The sequence below is a fragment of the Leptonychotes weddellii genome, chromosome 11, assembly GCF_054177405.1.
Source record: "Leptonychotes weddellii isolate Sample4059 chromosome 11, ASM5417740v2, whole genome shotgun sequence".
NCBI lineage: Eukaryota > Metazoa > Chordata > Mammalia > Carnivora > Phocidae > Leptonychotes > Leptonychotes weddellii.
Genome location: NC_138379.1, coordinates 23,763,922 through 23,785,038, shown reverse-complemented (window position 1 = coordinate 23,785,038; position 21,117 = coordinate 23,763,922). Strand labels below are relative to the sequence as shown.

Genomic DNA, 21,117 nt, shown 5'->3' with positions numbered 1-21,117 from the left:
ACACCAGCATGTTCTCTTCAGCCTTACAAATAGAACTAGAACAAACAAACCTTACAAAAAGAATATGCTCTTCTGACAGCCTTAACTCATTTTTCTCCTTGACCCAATTACTGTCTCTCTCCTTTTTTTTTTTTTAAAGATTTATTTTAGAGAGAGGAGAGAGTGTCCATAGGTTGGCGGAGGGGCAGAAGGAGAGAATCTTCAAGCAGAATCCCCACTGAGAGTGTTGCATGACGCGGGGCTCAATCTCACAACCCTGAGATCATGAACTGAGCTGATACCAAGAGTTGGACACTTAACGAACTGAGCCACCAGGCGCCCCTCCCACTTCCTTAATATAAAAGTCCACACTTGACTACTTTCAAATTCTAACTTCCCATCACTCCTTAACAACCTGACTCGTGCCCTCACTGTTCTACAGATTTCCCCCTCACCCCACAGATTTAACCTGCAAATTAGCAAAAGGATTTTTCCCAAGTTTCATATCATTTAACAGCTCTGTAGCATGACTATGTTGACTACTTGTTCTTGGAACAGCCTCTTTTCTTTGTTTTCATGGTATTACTCTTCCTTTATCCTCCTACCTTTCTCACTGTTCTTACCAGGCTCCCCCTCCCACCCTGCCCCAACACACACACACACCCTATTCTTTCTTTTTTTAGCCTTCTTCTATAGTTCTCCACTCCTTCAATAGATGATTATAACTATACCTTGAAATTTTATCTTTATGCTAATAAACCTTAAATCTGTATCTCATCTCCCAACTTCTCTCCTAAGATTAGATTCTTATTTCCAAATGCATAGTATGCATTTCAGGCTAGATGTCCTGCAGGCTCTATACATTCAACAGCTTCCAAATTAAACACATTATTTTCATCTCCCAAATCTGCTTCTCCTTTCACATTTCTTATGTCAGTTAATGACATTATCATTCTACTAGTTATACTAATCTCAGAGTCATGTTTGACTCCTTTCTCCTTCTAATCTTTATTATATAAAAAATATCACTATCCTGGGCGCCTGGGTGGCTCAGTCGTTAAGCGTCTGCTTTCGGCTCAGGTCATGATCCCAGGGTCCTGGGATCGAGTCCCACATCGGGCTCCCTGCTCCGCGGGAAGCCTGCTTCTCCCTCTCCCACTCCCCCTGCTTGTGTTCCTGTTCTCGCTGTCTCTCTCTGTCATATAAATAAATAAAATCTTTAAAAATAAATAAATAAATAAATAAATAAATAAAAAATATCACTATCCTGACAATTCTACTTTTAAATGTTCTTTACATCTATTCCTCTTCTCTGTTCTCACTACTACTACCCTAATTCACACCCTCATGGGTTCAAAGTTAGATTATTTACAGTATTCTTGCTGGTCTCTCTCCATAAGGCCATCCTCCATACTGTTGTAAGAGTTATTTTTCTAAAACTCAGATCTGACTATGTCACTTCTCTGCTTTAATATTCTCAGTGGCTTTCCATTACTTATAAAATAAAATTCAACTTCCTTAGTAAGGAGCCTTTTGGAAGATGATCTCAACCTATTTTCCAATGTCACATTCCACATATCCTATGCTTTATTCAAATCAGACTGCTCATCACCCTTGAAAATGCAGTTTCATGCCTCCATGATTCTTCCCATTCTTTACTAAATGGAATGCCAACAAGATGGAAAGAGAAGTATAGGAAATGGGCACATATTGTTGGTGAAACCTTATTTATCTTTCGAGGCCAAACTAGTGTCATCTTTTCCCTAAAACTTTCTCCAACTTAGCTAAATGATAAGATTTATTTTGTTCTTTCACAGTAATTTGTTAATACTACTAAAACCACTCCATGCGGGGCGCCTGGGTGGCTCAGTCAGTTAAGCGGCTGCCTTCGGCTCAGGTCATGATCCCGGGGTCCTGGGATCGAGCCCCGCATCGGGCTCCCTGCTCAGTGGGGAGCCTGCTTCTCCCTCTCCCTCTGCCTGCCTCTCTGCCTACTTGTTCTCTCTATCTCTCTGTCAAATAAATAAATAAAATCTTTAAAAAAATAAAAAATAAATAAATAAATAAAACCACTCCATGCTATTGCAGTCAATTTCATAGTTATCTGTTCATTTGAATGTGAGCTCTTTATTGATCTTTGTATTTTAGGCATCTCTCAAAATCCAGTACCTAGAATAATGCCTAACACACAGTAGATGCTCAATAAATGGTATGAATTAAATTCCTTTTGTGACCTGCCCTCTCCTCTAAATAATTTCTGAACATTCTCATTTATTGTCTTTTTGTCTATATATACCCATTACTATAGAACTAGTCAAATGAAAACAGATACACATACACTGTTTTGTAATATTTAAATGAATTTTAACTATACTGTCTAAAAATATTCACAAAATTTTATTTGTACAGTATCTCTTTCACTGTTTTTTGGGGAAATAGCCATTTGTATGATTCCATCTTATTTTTGTCTGTATCTTTTTAAGTTTTAAAAACCCATCTTAATCCAAACTCAGTAGGAATACTTTCACTGTTCTTCACTCAAGAATGGTGAAAAACTTACATAGAGATAGAAATACAATTAAAGAGTAGATCTGACCTCTCATTCAAGAAAACCCTTACATATAACCATAGCAGCTTTTTCTTTAAAAAAAAAAAAAAAGATTATTTATTTGAGAGAGCGTGCGTAAGAGAGAGAGCATGAGCAGGGGGGAGGAGCAAGGGGAGAGGGAGAAGCAGACTCCCCACTGAGCAGGGAGCCTGATGGACTCAATCCCAGGACCCTGGGATCATGACCTGAGCTGAAGGCAGACGCTTAACCAACTGAGCCACCCAGGCACCCTCAGCTTTTTCTTACTTAACTATATTCTCTTTAGTGCTAAAGCATATTGAAGTGAAATGACTGTAGAAGCTAAAAAATCCTAAGACAAAACCAATATCATATAAATTTATAGACTGAGGCCTCACCAGTGAAACTGAATGCATATTTTTCTTCATTCAATTGATTTTTTCCTTGTGGGAGGGGCATGGCTATGGTCTCAGGGAAAAATGAATTTTAATTTTCTGAGTGCAACTAATCTCTTTTTGGCATGGTTGACACATTTCAGTATATTCTCTTTTCACTTTACAGTTTTCCTTATCCTGACAGTACCATTTCCATGGTTTTTAAACATCGGGAATGAGAAGGAAGTGTTAGGATGCAATGTGAATTTGCTGAAGCTAAAATGAGTATTACTATGCTTGTTGCTTAATAGTAAACTATAAAGAGTAAGCATTTTTTAGTATTCTGATGCAAGTAACTACAAAATACTTTTTGAGATTTGGACAAATCTTAACTAAATTCATCAGTGAAGACTTGATCTCTCCAAAATACAAATTAAGGGAACATGTTAGCTGGGAATGAAGTGAAAACTCAAGAATTACTTATATAACAATTTATATCAAAATTGTCTACAAGACAATGTTTATCAAACTGGTATTTGGATATATATTAGTATAAAATATGTTACATTATTATAGTATTAGGAAAAATATAGCATAATTAGTATAATAGTCCAAAATATCATCTTTCCCAAAATATAGTTTTCATAAACTCATAGTGACTTTCTACTGTATTAATTCTTTTAAAAGAATTGAAAGGAAATGAAAATACATATTAAAATAGAATAATCAATTTTGGGGTCTACCAATCTTTAAAGTGAACCTTTATATTTTACAACTTTAATTTATGCCATTTCATACTTTTATTATCTACTTTACTAAAATGAAAATTTAGTGTAAAATAAATGGATGTGGCTTAAGGAAACAGCTATGTTTATAACATATCAATTCTTTATGATAAAATGTTAATACTACAGAACTCAACTACTGTATACATGTTCTAAACATGGCTTTAATACAGCTCAACAAAACTGTTGAGGAAAGCTAAATAGATCAGCTAATAGTACCTATATAATTATTTTAATCATTTTCTAAAATACTATGTAATTGTTCTATGAAAAGATAAATTTTTTGTCACATATGGGAAGTCATTCAAATTATATATATCAATATTTATATTATTATAAATATACACACATGCAAATGTGTGATTTTTCATGCATGAAAGCATTATAGACAGTTTTATTAAATTTAGCTTTTCAACAGCATTTACTTCTTGGAAATACAAGTTCAAGAAGAATATGTGTCTGACTTTATTCCTATATTATTTTTGCAATATTTTCTTAGCATTTAATAGTTATTTTAAATGTCTACAACTACTTAAATTATTTTAATATTTTATTATTTAATAAACCTACATGCTTTTTCCAAGTTCCCAGTGCTTTCTCATGCTCATTTTGAAGATTAAGGAACTTTTCTTCATTTTCTTTTACCTTCTCCCTTTGCAGCTCATTATCTCTTTCAAGGGTCTGCAATAAAATTAATTATCCAAAAAATAATCAATACCACATTAATGAATTTTGATGTGTTTTATGTTGCTTGGACCTTTGCTTCTAACATGCTGAAAGTGCCATACAGATCAGTGATAATGTGCTATCTCAACAATAATTTTCATAAATTAACAGAAAGGTGCTTATAGTTTAGCTAACAGGAAATAGGGGGAGGTTATGAAAAAGAAATGGCTATAAAAGGGTATAAAAACATTGCCATTATTCAGTTTCACTGCATAAGTTTTAATGTCCTGAAAAAGTAATATAAAGTACAGCATTGAAAAATATGAAATGTAGCATAATCCAGCCTAACTCTACTACAAAATTTTAACTACCACAGAACATTTTTTCCATATCTGTTTATTTTAGAAATTAACTGGCTAGAAAACCCTTAAATACAATTTTAATTTTTAATTTCAAATTAACACTTTTTTAGTACAGCTTCAATATTTACCATATTAACTTATTACTTCATAAATTAACATAATATAATCACCACTACACCACCCTCCCCCCAAAAAAAACCTTTAAAAGTAAAAATACTGTTTTCTAAGACAAGGGTTTTAAAGTTATTAAATTATTGTCACCAATATTACTAGGTTTCTTCAATGTCTGCTGATAATCCAAGTAAACTTCTGTAAAAAGATAAATAGTTAAGAACTCTACCTACATGTCTAATACATCTGGAATTAAGTTCACTTGTTTATCATTATTAAAGTTATTTACATTCAGGGTAAACATTTCAAGCCACACAAAGGATACAGAAAGAAAAGTAACATGTCCTTCTATCAGCTCTCCAGTTCTCCTCCCCCAGAGGTAACCATTCTAACAGTTTCTTGCGTAGCCTTCCAGAAATTGTCTCTAAGCATACAAGTATATAAAATATATCTTTTTAAATACAGATGAGACCATACCGTACATATCATGTTCTTCTGCAATCTGTTTTTTCTTAAAAAAAAAAAAAGAGTAGTTCTTCCTTACTTTCCATACCATGAAGTACAGATCTATCTCATTTTAAAGGCTTCATAGTATTCCATCTATTTAAAGAGTTCTCAATTATATCTAGAATACCAATACGTAATGACGTAATTATGTAAAATTATGGAAATACCTAATAAAAAGCATTTTACAGTTTTAACATTAAAATTCTCCTCTAGCACATAAAGAACATTATTGCACTTTGATAGCCTGCAATGAATACCTATTTTGCCTGCCTTTACTTCGAGATAATGTAAATATTTTTATAGAAGTCATGTGTTCTTCTTAATTTATAGGCAAATAATAGAGCAGTTTCTAAATATTTACAATGTGTTTATTTAATAGATGCTTACTATTTTAACATTTTAACTAATTCCGTATCTATACTGATAACACCATATTTTGGAAGATATACAAATCAAAGTTTAGAGGAGATGTGAGAGAATATACTACCATATCTATTTAATAATAATAAATAACCAAGAGTATTATGTTCTTAAACATATTAGATATGTCAATCATTTCCTGTCCGGACCCATATCCTCATCTAAAAGAAACTGCCTAAATCAGATACTCTCATTTAAAAAAAAAAAAAAAGATTTTATTTATTTATTTGACAGAGGGACACAGCAAGAGAGGGAACACAAGCAGGGGGTAGTGGGAGAGGGAGAAGCAGGCTTCCCACTGACCAGGGAGCCCGATGCGGGGCTCCATCCCAGGACCCCGGGATCATGACCCAAGCCGAAGGCAGACGCTTAACGACTGAGCCACCCAGGCACCCCTCAGATACTCTGTTTCCACATTTTGGAGCCTTTCCATCCTTCCATTATAATTTGGACCTATTGCTCTTTCAGTTTGCTACACTGATCAGGTGACCTCTGAGGATTTCCTTCCCTCTTCTGCGGTTGGTCTCTTGGTTCCTAAATCCTATTGTTTCCTCTTTCCTGGTTTATTCCCTTGTCTTGGTAAAGCAAACCTTCCATTACTTCTTGATAAAGGAGGCACAGATGGCACATTTTTTGGGGCCCTCCATGTCTGAAAATATCTTTTTTCTACCAACACATAACAATTCATTTGGCTAAATACAGTACAATTTTGCTTTAGAAATCAATTTCTTGGGGGTGTCTGGGTGGCTTGGTCAGTTGAGCTTCCAAATCTTGATTTTGGCTCAGGTCATGATCTCAGGGTCATGAGACTGAGCCCCATGTAGGGCTCCACACTCAGCGAGGAGTATCCTTGTTCCTCTTCCTCCCCCTCTACTCCCCCTCCTTCTCTGTCTCTCAAATAAATAAACAAAATGTTAAAAAAAAATCAATCTCTCTCCAACCACTGAAGGCATGGTTCTATTATCTTCTATCTTCCAGCACTACCAGTGAGAAGCCTGAAGCCATTATGTTGCCGTTCTTATTCTTAATCCTTTATATGTGACCTAATTCTTTTTTCTACAGAGTTTTAGAATCTTTTCTCTTTTAGTATAAAATTTCATAATGATATACATTGGTTTTGAGCAAAACAAACTCAAATTCTTCAGTTCTAGGTTACATTCTCATATTATTTCTTTGGTCATCTCCTCTCCTTCCATTTTCCCTGTTCTCTCTGAAACTCATTAGACTTCTTGGGCTGAATCCCTAATATTCTTTCCCTTCTGTTTTCCATCTTCTTGTCTTTTGATTCTACTTTCTAGAAGACTATCTCAATATTACCCTCCATACTTTTCACTGTACTTTTTATGTCTGCTAAAATATTTAAAGTTTCTCTTTAATTCTGAGTGTTTCTTTATCTAAAGACTCCTAATTCTTGTTTTTATGGATTAATAAATATATTTCTCTTAATAGTGTGTATTTTCTTAGTTTCTCTAAATTTTTTTTTCATTACCCTGTTCATTTTGTCTGATTTGCATGGCAGAGACTTTCTTCAAGTGCCCAGTGATCCTTAACTGCATGTTCATATTCAGAATGAAGTATTAAAAAGCTGGTTGAAAGTTTTGTCAAATGATGGGCTTCACTGTAGGTTGATCTGGTTGAGCAATTTCACCAGGAGCACTTCACTGGAACAGCCTGAGCAAGTTAGTTCCCCAGAGAGGAAATTTCATTCTCCTGTCTGGAAGTGGTAAAGCTAGCTGTCCTCTAAATGGGGAAACAGAGCAGGGAGGTCTCAGATTTCAGTATTTAGATTTCCACCCTGTTTTCAATATAATTCTCTCAGTAACATATCGGTAAATTGGCTCTAAAAATTTTTTTTCCAGCATTTGTCAATTTTAAACATTCCAACCAAGGGCAATTTCAAGCCACCACTAGTTTTACAACCAGCTCGCAAAATGACAACAGCTTTAACAAACAGCTCTCCCTGGTATAAGCTCTCTCAAGAATACTACTGGATTTCCCAACCTCAGTTGTCCCTCAAACTCTCCAACATAAATTTCCAATCTTCTGCCAAGTAGAAGACAGGCAGTGCCTTTTTGTGCAGGGTAGGGAAGAGAATTGGGAGGTAAGATAGCTTCTAGCTTTTTATATAGACCTTCTAGCTCTTGGCTTCCACTGCACATCCACTTCTAGAGACACATGATGCTGCAATTCCTGAGCACTCCTGCAGCTTTGACTGGAGTTTCTACTTTCTTTCATTTGCTAAGTAAATTACTAATTTTCCATTTTGTTCCCACTTAAAACTTAATTTTTATTGTTTCTTCTATTTACTTGTCCTTGTGGATTTATTAATGTCATTTTATTACAGTTTCAGAAGGAAATAGAAGTTAATGTATAGGTTCAATTCAACATGTTTAACCAGAAGCCCAGATCTGGCAATATCTGAACTTACAAAGATTCTGAATTTATTCATTTTTAATCATTCATTAATTTAATAAAATTTAATGAGCTCCTACTGTGTGCCAAATACTCTTTTAGGCTCTTAATGCTACATGCATGAAACTGTTACTGTTCTCGTGGAATTTAGACTTTATCAGAAAATAATTTGTATCTGGATTAACAAACCCAAAAACCATTCTGAAAAAAATGAATATTGCAGCAAGTCAAAATAAAATCATCTGTTAATGTTTTAATATACCAAAAACGAAGTAATTTAACCCTGGCTAATACTATTACTACAGGAGCAAACTAAGTAAATTATTCTGGTTAAACACTATGACTACAGCAGCAGAACTACACTACGTTTAGACTAAACTATAATTAAATCATAGTAGAAAATATTCTCTCTCATGGGAATTCAGGTCTCTATGCTCCAAACTGTACTATTAAAAAAACGAGACAGATGACAGCATGATTGCAGAGCACTGAAAAAAAGTAGGCCATTATGAAGAGTAATGATCCCTTTTAATACAGGTAGAATTAGAATGCTCCTCAAGAAAAACACTTGAGATATCTACGCAGCATAATCTTCAGCAACAGTTCAACACTAATATTTTGTTATACTATATATCAGTGGTTCTCCAACACCAGTCTATAAACAAGTACTGATCCATGACAAAATTTCACTAGTTAATGGCAAACAAAGTCTATACAAGTCACCAAATGTCTTTTCTTGTAAAGGACTGTATCTATTCAGAGATTATACCCTTAATATGTGGCATTAAAATATTCTTTTTTATAAAATAAAAGTGAGGACAGATGGTGTTGCTTATTTTTAATGTCCTTACTTATCAAAATAAAAAGCTGACAATTCTATCTTGTTCTTGTCAATACTTTGCATGAAATTTCCATATGAAATCTAGTTTCTCTATGTACTATCAAGGCTCAAATAATAATGGTGCTAGTTAAATAGGCATCTGGATTATCTAAGATATTGGCACTTAGAGGTAAAAGATCCTGCGACCATAGTTAGAGTCTTCATTAACTCAAAGAAACACGTGACTGTATGTCTCTGTGACTACTGCACACTCCACAGAATTCAACAACACATAAACGTTGCATTTAGAGCTCGTGAAGGGTAATTTAAAAGTCGTGGTTTTAGAATAAGTGATCTAACAAAGGTGGCAGTCTCACCGATCTAGGAAGAATACAATAACATTGTAGTGTTGTAGAAACGGTGTTAGAGTAGAATCAGGTCAAAAATTTAATTTTGGGGGGCGCCTGGATGGCTCAGTCATTAAGCGTCTGCCTTCAGCTCAGGTCATGATCCCAGAGTCCTCGGATCAAGCCCCACATCAGGCTCCCTGCTCGGCAGGAAGCCTGCTTCTCCCTCTCCCACTCCTCCTGCTTGTGTTCCCTCTCTCGCTCTCTCTCTCTCAAATAAATAAATAAAATCCTAAAAAAAATTTAATTTTGGGTTTGCCATTAATTAGGAAGCCTTGAACTATATCGTTTACACTTTTTGGATCTCTAGTTCACCATGAAATGAAATGATGGGATTGGCTGTTCACTAACATTTTGTTCATCCTAAAAAATCTGTTTCAACTCCTTTAAATGGACAAGAAAACAATCCTGATAACTGCTACTCCATAAAGAATTTGGGTAAATTCTATTCTATGTTTCTTGGGAGAAGGTTCAAAGTATTAGAGAAAGTCCCACTCATCTATCTGTAGGGTGGGTAAAGGACGTGGGGGGATACTTGCTTATACCTGGACTTTCAGAGAAATTTTTCACTAGTCTTACTGGAGGAGGTGAAAAGGGGAAAAGGAAGGAAGAGTTTGATGCCAGAATGCTTCTTCCCTCTCCCAGGTCTAAGTTTTACAGTATTGGGGGCAGGCAAGAGAAATGAAGAGGGCAAAACTCTCTTTACATGATTAGTCAAAGAACATCAATGGTGAGGAGACAAATCTTGCATTGTTCAGGTTAAGTGTGGTTCCATTCAATGATGATGAAGTCAGCATAATTTGTGGGGCCCAATGCAAGATGAAAAAAGCAGGGAAAACGCACTATTAAAGGTACTAAAATACAAAATCTTTTCCTTCCTTCATGGTTACCACACCCCCCCCCTCCTTCTTTCTCTCCCTGTCAACTTATCATGGTGTTTTTTATCTTCTATTTAATGTCATGGATCCCTGGGCAGGGGGATATTCACAGGGCAAATGCAGATCCTCACAGATGCCTAAGGGCCTCATCACACAACTCAGAACAAGCAAGATCCACCAGCTATGGGGTTCTACCTCCTGCAAGCTACTAGACCCATGTACTATGCCCTGGCTGGAGGTGGGGAAGTCAATCTTTCTTTCCCATGGGACCTCTGCCCCAATCCATGGCAGATGGGTAACCCCCAACCCACAGCAACTGCCAGGCAGGGATATACCTCAGTATCTGGACTGAGGACTGACTCCCTGCCAAGTCATCTACCTAATGTGCCAACATACTGCCAACCTGAGACAGGATGCTGTAGGGCACATGCAATGGACCCAGACCCTCCCTGTTATATTTAGGCCTCCACCAAAAGTAAGGAACAACAGTAGAACACAGACCTTTCCCCACCAATGTGACCACAACAGTGGTGGGGCAGATGCAAAGAGGATGAGGCCAGGCAGGGCCCAGGATAACAAAGCCAGCAGTCAAAAACTGGTCCTACGAGGCAGCAGGAGACAGAGAAAGTTTAGGCTCTAAGCCCCTAATGCATGCTCCATTTTCCCATCAGACTTAATTTACAAAACATAAATTCAGAGACAAAAATTAATAAAAATTTCGGGGCGCCTGGGTGGCTCAGTCGTTAAGCGTCTGCCTTCAGCTCAGGTCATGATCCCAGGGTCCTGGGATCGAGCCCCACGTTGGGCTCCCTGCTCCACGGGAGGCCTGCTTCTCCCTCTCCCACTCCCCCTGCTTGTGTTCCCTGTCTTGCTGTGTCTCTTTGTCAAATAAATAAATAAAATCTTTAAAAAAAATTAATAAAAATTTCAAGAGAGTGAACACAGAATGTTAAGCCTGAAGCACAAAGCCCTTCTGAGTATGGGTCCCCATGCAACTGCACTGATTACATACCCAGGAAGTTGGCCTTGGCCTCCGCTGATAGTGGTCTTTACATGGGAGGCGACTATAGTTTTCTTGAGAAATGTTCAGCTTCACCTTCATTACCAAGAATCCCTTCAGAGGAGCACAAATATCTTCCACTAGTCACCCCAGTGGAACACGTGCCCAGCTCCTTCTCTTGAATTGGACATCCCATCACCTGGCCAGTGGCACACAGGACAATTTCTGTCCTTCCACTAACCTCCATGTTCCTTCATGTGGAGCCTAGAAACCACCAAAGTTCTCTCTTCTGCACCTTTCCTGGGCCATAGAGTATCAGAACAAGGATAATACACTTCAAGCCCCATTGGTACATATCAATCCAAAAACTTTTGTCCTTAAAATCTCTGGACCATAACTGTGCACTAGTCTATATGTTCTTGGTATAATTCCAAACGTCAAGAAACATATGCCAAGTTCTTCCACATGAACTTACCACATTTTACTCTATTGGCAACACCAGAGTGGACCTTTGAGTTTCTACAGCATCTCAAGCATCCATCTACAAAACAAGATGGCACTTTCCCCTTTTTGTACCCCAGTCTTTACATGATTTTCACAAAGACTCCTTCATTTAGCTTATGAAGGAAAATGTACTCCCCCTCCCAACTAGGGATGTAATAGAAAAGCCTCCCTTATTGAACTCCCACTCCCAAGACATCAGTGACGATAACTTCTTCCCCCCTCCAATCATTTTTTTGGACCTGCCCTTAATTTCTGGAAATTCACTAACTACTCTTTTCTATTTTCAGTTTTGGTCTTGGTCACAATTCTAAGACAAAGAAAAAAAAAATCCCATCCAATCTTTTACAAAATTAAGTCAGATACTGGATAAAATTGAACATTTAAATAGTAACTTAAATGTTAAAAAAAAATACGTTCATTACTTTAGACATTGATACCAAGTTGATGAAGGCCATATCTTATCCCTAAAATTCAAAATGATCTCAGATAAAGTTGGGCAGATAAATGCAACTAGACAGGTAAAGCTCTTAAATGGAAATATACTATCTATATCACTATATACAACCTGATTATTTTCTTTTAACACCTTCAACTTTGCTTCCAGTTCAGTACTAACTTGAGTTTGATGCTGAAGTAACTGTTGCATATGCTGGAAAGAAATGATGATATCCTTTAAAAAAGTATAAATATGATATATCAGTTGGAAGAATTTTAAGATTGTAGGTATGTTTCTAAATTAATTCTTAAACTATATTTTCTAATTTCTTAACTTACCTTTATAGTTTAATTTTAACACCATAATAAGACAGTGAAATAAACTAGTACCACATTTTACTAACTTGATATACAAAATAATTACATTCTTACAAAGTACTATATCCAAGAGTTTTTCAAATAACTAACAGTTTTTTTAAATCATGAGACACTACTGGAAAGTGTAAAGAATTTAAAACCAAAACTTTTGTTGGCTTGTCTTAAAAACAGAAAATGTATCACTCCTGAAATGTCATATTGCTAATGAGCTAGGATGTCATAGTATGTATCCAGAATGAAATGGAGGAAAAGCAGAAAAAAAAAAAAGAAACAGGAGAACTTTTCTTTCACAGACCTTTTTTAAATAGAAGAATTATAAATAACAAATAAATTCAAATGAGGGTATAACATCCTATAAATGCATGCTCTAAGCACACATATATTTCAATAATTATCTGCTAGGGTACCAATAGTCTAAACTATCAAGGAAAAAACTGATTTATTTTTATTCTATTTATTCATTAAATATTTTAATGTAATATTTTCCAACTTTATTAAGATATAATTGACATATTCTATAAACTCAAGTTGTACAACATGATTTGATACATATATATAGTGCTAAATGATTACCCTAATAAGATTAATTAACATCTCTATCACTTCACATAATTACCAGTTTTGTGTGTGATGAGATTATTTATGATCTACTCTCTTAACAACTTTCAAATATATAACACAGTTTTGTTAACTAAAACCATCATGCTGTTCATTAAACTCCCGGAACTTACTCATCTTATACCTGAAGTTTGTACCCTTGGATGAACATCTCCCCATTTCTTGGATTTCTTTTTTAATGGAGCATATGTGAGACCCGGTTAAAAAGGTACACTTGTATCCATTCAATAGGCCCTAACTGAGTACTTACTATGTGCCAGGAACTGACCTAGACATGATTCCATTTGTTATTTAACTTAACTTCTTTATTTCCCACACTATACCTGCTTTTAAAAATATTTACTGGCTCTCAAAATGTCTTATGATTGCTTGCCTTTTTTTCTTCTTGAATATGTGTGATCTCTTCATTAATCTTCTTATTTAATTCCAACTCCTTTAAAAAATTGAGTAATTTTAAAGTTATGATATAAAATTCAGCAAATTCTACATTTCATTCAGTGCTCAATACGTTTAGGAGAGTCAGGAACCCTTCTCCTACCCCAGAGTACCAACATTCATTTGCTGGTGAAGCAGTGGCTCCTAGTGAAATGAAGGTGGTACGAGACACCCAGCACCAGCCGCTGTGCAAATTTATAAATATTCACGTTAAAAAATTACAAAATTCGGGCGCCTGGGTGGCTCAGTCGGTTAAGCGACTGCCTTCGGCTCAGGTCATGATCCTGGAGTCCCGGGATCGAGTCCCGCATCGGGCTCCCTGCTCGGCGAGGAGTCTGCTTCTCCCTCTGGCCCTCCCGACCCTCCCCCCTCTCATGCTCTCTCTCTCTCAGTCTCTCTCTCAAATAAATAAATAAAAATCTTTTAAAAAAAAAAAAATTACAAAATTCCTCATCTCCAAAAGCTTTTCTGGAGACACGTCTGTACCACAGATTACCTGACATTATATGAAAGTGGAAACAAAATGGTTATAGACAAATTTTGTCTTAAATTCCTGCCGATAATGGCAAAAATTACCTAATAACAAAAAATAATTCACAATATCTTTTTTTACTATGTATATTAACTTTACAAAGAAGGAACATTTTTGTATTATAAACCTGAAATTCTCGTTTTATGAAAACAATTATATAAACATGAATACATTTAATTAAATACCATGTTGAGTCTTTCTTGAAGTTCTTGAAATTTTTGTTCTTTAATCATTAAATGGATGTTTTCTTCTCCCATCTTATGTTGACATGTGACCTTGGACTTTATCAAGTCTGACGTAACTTGTTTTAGTTCCTTAACATAAGAAATATAAACAGTAAGTTCAGTATAAACATTTCATCAAAGCAAGGTATTTTCTGACAGTTTTAAAGTCCATTTTAAACCTATCATTATAATTTACTGTATTTCACATATCAAGATAATACTACTGGTCCATCAAGGTCTATTTCCCCTAGTTCCCTTGCAAGATAATTAGCCAAGGTGGGAATGCTACAGAGATAGAATGCATGATTTTTTTCCCTTAAAAAGAGCTAATTTCCCTTAAAAAGATACTAACCAAATGAACTAACCAACCAGAAGTAGGGTGTTTTCAACTTATTTAACAAAAATCTTCTGAGATAAAAAAAATAATAAAAGATTATCAATTTCCAAGTTCATTAGCATCTAATAAGAAAAATTTGTGTGAGAAATAATCATAATCTAATGTGATGAGTGCTATATTACAGGAATGTATAGAAGCATAAACAAAGAAAGAGATTGGTGGAGGGCATCAAGAAGGCATTATTAGGAAAAGTGGTTTCTGAATTGAGTCTTTAAAGATAAACTTGCAAAGAGGACAAAAATGTAGACATTCTAGACAAAAAGACTGTACGTGCACAAACGTGCAGAAACACGAAAGAGTATGGCACTTTTCAGGGAAACAGAATAGATTATGGCCGGAGCTACTACGTAATGGATGAGGGGGAGGAGTAGAGTATTCATGTTTGTGGCTAGAAATCTGACAGGATTCAAATATTGAAAGGGATTTGTAGGCCAAGCTAAAAAGAGCTTTAATTTTATCGTCTAGGCAATGAGGAATTAATAATTGAAGGATTTTGAGTAGGAGAAAGACATAAAATTTGTAATTCAGAAAAATAACTCCAGCATCATTACAGATTATTAGAATTGAGGAAGATACAAAAGAAGTCTTCATTTGTGAAGTTACATGTTCACTTAGCTTAACAGATATCATCCAAACACATTATAATTCTAAAATACCAACTTCTAAATCGGTGTGTAATTTATTTTTCTGCTGTTCTGTGTATACTGACTATATTAAATACTCAAGAATCCGATTTTCACGTTCTTAACTACACAGTATCTGAACTCCCTTTGAATTTTGGAGGAATTCTACATTATAAAAGTCCACTGTCCACAGAGGAGCCAGAAATGCCAGATACTAGTTTTACAAGCATGAGGCCAGATTCTGCTAATCAGATGCACCTGTCCCAGATATTGGATCAGGAAGCAGTGTCACAAAGAACAAGAACTGTTGCAAACCCTTCTGTTGTAGGCTTTAGGGGCAATGCTAGTAACAATACATTTCTATGGACAACAATGGTACCACTGTAGGAGCAGCATCCACTACAGTCAACAGTGACAGTACTACCTACAGTGTACTAATATACTTTAGTTTTTCAAAGATTGCATGTAAGAACTGAATAAATAATAATAACAAAAAACTCTTTTGTAGAAAAAAGTTCATTCATTAGGGTGATAGATTACAGGAAATTGTTATTTTCTTCATTGTACTGATTAGTATTTTCTCTTTCTTCTAAAGTAAACACGTATTTCTTAAGTATCAGTGTATAGGATATATATATATATATCCTATATACAATATATACTATATATATAGTGTAGTATATAATAGTATATTAAGCTATGGAAATAGGGGCAATCACTTAGAGTTATTAGTTAGAAGAAAGAAGATGGCAAATGACTGGGTCCTAAAGAACTCCAACACTCATGGATTACAGAAGAAGCTAATATAGAAAGCTGAGAAGTACAGTCAACTGAGGTAGGTGGAAAATCAAAAGTGTAATACTCAGGAAGCTGAAAAAGGAGCAGCAGAAAATAGGGCTGCCAATACGTCCAGAGTTCTACATGTTCTAGCTTCAGATGCCACACAAAAACCACTCAATACCTAGTTCAAAATCCAGGAAAAAGGATTAATGGTTTTAGTTCACATGTCCCTTTCAGATATGTGCATTGCATAAAACAACTGCTAAAGTAACTGCACATGGATCAAGAGATAGGACTCGACTCTTAGAAAAGCAGGCAGACAAATTAATGGCCGGTACAAAGAGAACAATCAACATGTACTGAATAATGAAAGAAGTCTGAACAAAGGAGGTATGCCTTGAAGAATGAATAGTATACCAGATATCCTCCATTTATCTGTCCTGACTCACTCTCCACCCTTTCTTCACACTGCTCTGTCCCCTGTGTGCTGATATCTGTGGATATAGCAAACAATTTTTCTTGCCCTCTGGCTCCTGGTTGGGTTCAATCTCTGGAGGGCACCAGCAAATCAGTATGCTGCGAAGACAGACTGAGGTATTTCCCTGTTTCCTCCCTACATGGACACAAAATGACAATAGCTCTCTACCCTTACCAAAGGTCACTGCACCTACAGCTCTCTCCAGGTTCCCAGTATCTGCTTCCTTCCCTTGCCCCCTCAGGTTTCGTGGTATAATCATCCCCCAGCCGCTTCTATCCCTGTGGTGCTTCAATGCTCCTCCTGGTTTCCCTGAACCCTGCCCTTAACTTTGTAAACAGCTTCTTCATCAAACTTTCCTTTTACCCATTCCAAGGTGAATTCTGTTTAATTCAAGTAAGTTGAATTAAAGTGTGGGGAGGGGATATGGAGGAGAGCAAAGGCAAAAAGGAAGGAATAATGAAGAATTACGATGACTGCAACAAAGACTTTGCATGAAATAGAACAGAAGATGCTTAAGAAGCAGTAGGAAATGATGTTGAAGATATAGAATGGGGCCAGACCATGGAAGCTCTGAAAAGCCAATTAAAGAAGTATGGGACTAAATCAATATGTTGTACACCTAAACTTACACAATGTTATATGTCAATGATATCTCAATAAACCTGGAAAGAAGTTTGGGACTTGATTTGGTAGGCAAAAGAGAACTATTCAATCTACCCCATTCCTTCTATATATACTAAGTATCTAGCATGTCAGGCACATAGAAGCAATGCATCAAACTAGTAACCCAGTAAAGTCATTTTGGCAACAAGAATGAAGAAAAACCAAGGGCACCTGGGTGCTTCAGTCAGTTAAGTGTATGCCTTCAGGTCGGGTCATGATCCCAGGGCCCCGGGATCCAGCCCCACATCAGGCTCCCTGCTCAGCAGAGAGTCTGCTGCTCCCTTTCCTCTCCCTCTCCCCCTGCTCATGCTCATGTGCACTCTCTCTTGCTCACTCTCTCAAATAAATAAATAACATCTTTTTTTTTTTAAAGAATGAGTAAAAAACAGAAAAAAGAACACTGGCTAAGGGGCTATTTTATTAATCCAGGCATGAGATGATAAATGTCTATACTATTAAGAAATGAAGAAGGGCAAATATGAGATCTTCTAAAGGAAGATATAATTGAGTAGACAAAGGGAATGAAGGAAAAAGATTATTCCAGAGTGTCTAGGTGAAGCTAAAAGAAATGAAAAGAAAAACCATGAAATGTGGAAGAGAAAGCATGACAATGGAAAGGAAATGGGAAGTCTGCTTCACTGATGAAACAGATGAAAATGTATTAAGACAACAAGAAACAAGAGATGAACAATGTTCTGAGACTGTTAAGAAAGCCAAAAAATCCCAAATCATTATGCCTGAGTCATAGGTTGTTGTTTTATTAAAAAAAAAAAAAAGTCCTTCATTCATATTTTTTCAAATTATAAAAGGCTATATGTGATGAATTCCCTCAAATGAGGTTTCAATGTCCCAGCAATGGTTCATCTCCACAGTCAGCAAGAGGATTTCCTTTGAAAGAAGGGTTGCATGAATTTTGGGGGATGTGGAGGGAGAAAGGAGGGATATGAAGAATGAAGAATTAATCCAATGTGTGCCCTGCTGACCCTGAAATTACAGTAAGTCATAAAAGGAGATGACCTGCAGACAGTTGAAAAAATAGAACTGAGATTAAGGGAAATGTGAGGCTGGAAATATAAAGTCATCTGCATGAAGTGAATGACTGAATCACAGAATATGAGAGCTCATTGAAAGAGACCTTAGGATAGAGCTTTGGAGGAATGGAAGAAAAAGGATAATCAGGGAGCCAAAGGAATTTGTACCAAAAGACCCTCAAAAAGTGAGCTATCATACAGATGTTATAAAATGAACACATTTTATATTTTAAACATCTATTATTTTGTACAAAACATATTATTCTGTAATTAAAAAAACAAAGCATCAGTATCAGGATGCTTTGGTTACTAGTATTAGAAAACCATACAAATAATAAGGACATTTATTCTTCCACGTAAGAGAAAGTCCAAAGTTGGGTAGGTTCTCCACTTTTATTTAACACAGTACCAGAAGACCTAGCTCCAGCAATCAGACAACAAAAAGAAATAAAAGGCATCCAAATCAGTAAGAAAGAAATAAAACTTTCACTATTTGCAGATGACATGATACTATAGATAGAAAACCTGAAAGACCCCACCAAAAACCACTGGAACTGATAAATGAATTCAGAAAGTCACAGGATACAAAATCAGTGTACAGAAATCTGTTGCATTCCTATACACTAATAATGAAGCAGCAGAAAGTGAAATTATGAAAACAATAAAATTACTAGGAATAAACTTAACCAAAGAGGTGAAAGACCTGTACTCTGAAAACTATAAAACACTGATGAAAGAAACTGAAGAGGACATAAAGAAATGGAAAGACATCCCACGCTCATGGGTAGGAAGAACAAATATTGTTAAACTGTCTATAATACTCAAAGCAATCTACACACTTAATGCAATCCCTATCAAAATACCAACAGCATTTTTCACAGAACGAGAACAATTCTAAAATTTATATGGAATCACAAAGACTCGAATAGCTAAAGCAATCTTGAAAAAGAAAAACAAAACGAAGTGTCACAATTCCAGATTTCAAGTTATATTATAATGCTGTGTAATCATAACAGCATGCTACTGGTATAAAAATAGACACAGATCAATGGAACAGAATAGAAAACCCAGAAATAAACCCACAATTATATGGTCAATTAATCTTTGACAAAGCAAGAAAGAATATGCAATGGGAAAAGGACAGTCTCTTCAACAAATGGTGTTGGGAAATCTGAACAACTACATGCATAACAATGAAACTGGACCACTTTCTTATACCATACGCAAAAATAAACTCAAAATGGATTAAAGACCTAAATATGAGACCTGAAAACATAAAAATCCTAGAAGAGACCAAAGGCAGTAATGTCTCTGACATCAGCCATAGCAACATTTTTCTAGATATGTCTCCCAAGGCAAGGGAAATAAAAGCAAAAATAAACTATTAGAACTATATCAAAATAAAAAGCTTCTGCACAGCAAAGGAAACAATCAACAAAACTATAAAGCAACCTATGGAATGGGAGATATTTGCAAATGACATATCCAATAAAGGGTTGGTATCCAAAATATATAAAGAACTTATAAAACTCAACACCTCAAAAATAAATAATCCAATTAAAAATGGGCAAAGACATGAACAGACATGTCTCCAAAGACAACATATAGATGGCCAACAGACACATGACAAGATGCTCAACATCACTCATTATCAGTGAAATGACAATCAAAACTACAATGAGCTGTTGTTACCTCACACCTGTTAGAATGGCTAAAATAAAAAACTCAAGAAACAACAAAGTATTGGCGAGGGTGTAAAGAAAATGGAACATTCATGCACTGTTGGTAGGAATGCAAAGTGGTGCAGCTACTGTGGAAAACAGTATGGCAGCTCCTCAAAAGTTAAAAAGAGAACTACCCTATGATCCAGTAATTGCACTACTGGGTATTTACCCAAAAAATACAAAAACACCAATTCAAAGGGAAAGGGATACATGCACCCCTGTCATTATAAGCAGCATTATTTACAAGAGTCAAGATATGGAAGCAGCCCAAGTGCCCATTGATAGATGAATGGATAAGGAAGAGGTGTGTGTGTGTGTGTGTGTGTGTGTGTGTGTGTGTGTGTGTGTACATACATACACAATGGGATATTATTCAGCCATAGAAAAGAATGAAATCTTGCCATTTGCAATGACATGGATGGAGCTAGAGAATATAATGCTAAGCAAAATGAGTCACAGAAAGACAAATACCATATGACTTCACTCATATGTGGACTTTAAGGCAAAATAAGAAAGAGAGAAAGAGAGACAAACCGAGGTAACTGATGATTACCACAAGGGAGTTGGGTGAGGGGGATGGGTGAAATAGGTGAAGGGGATTATGAGTGCACTTATCATGATGAGCCCTGAGTAATGTATAGAATTGTTCAATCACTATATTGTACACCTGAAACTAATGTAACACTGTATATTAACTATACTACAATTAAAAACTTAATAAAAAATATTATGTAGTCATCAAAAGGAATGAAATCTTGCCATTTGCAACGACGTGGATGGAACTGGAGGATATTATGCTGAGTGAAATAAGTCAATCAGAGAAAGACATGTATCATATGACCTCACTGATATGAGGAATTCTTAATCTCAGGAAACAAACTGAGGGTTGCTGGAGTGATGGGGGGTGGGAGGGGTGAGGTGGCTGGGTGATAGACATTGGGGAGGGTATGTGCTATGGTGAGCGCTGTGAATTGTGTAAGACTGTTGAATCACAGACCTGTACCTCTG

The 21,117-nt window shown here is 36.0% G+C and overlaps 1 protein-coding gene across 1 annotated transcript in view; it reads right to left on the bottom strand.

Annotated features, from left to right (window-relative positions):
- Nucleotides 1–21,117, bottom strand: part of CCDC73 (coiled-coil domain containing 73) — a 198,234-nt gene that overhangs the window by 17,409 nt on the left and 159,708 nt on the right. Inside the window, 4 exon segments of the mRNA XM_081798391.1 lie at nt 4,275–4,385; nt 12,357–12,461; nt 13,596–13,655; nt 14,375–14,503. Of these exon segments, the coding sequence (XP_081654517.1) occupies nt 4,275–4,385; nt 12,357–12,461; nt 13,596–13,655; nt 14,375–14,503 (405 nt within the window).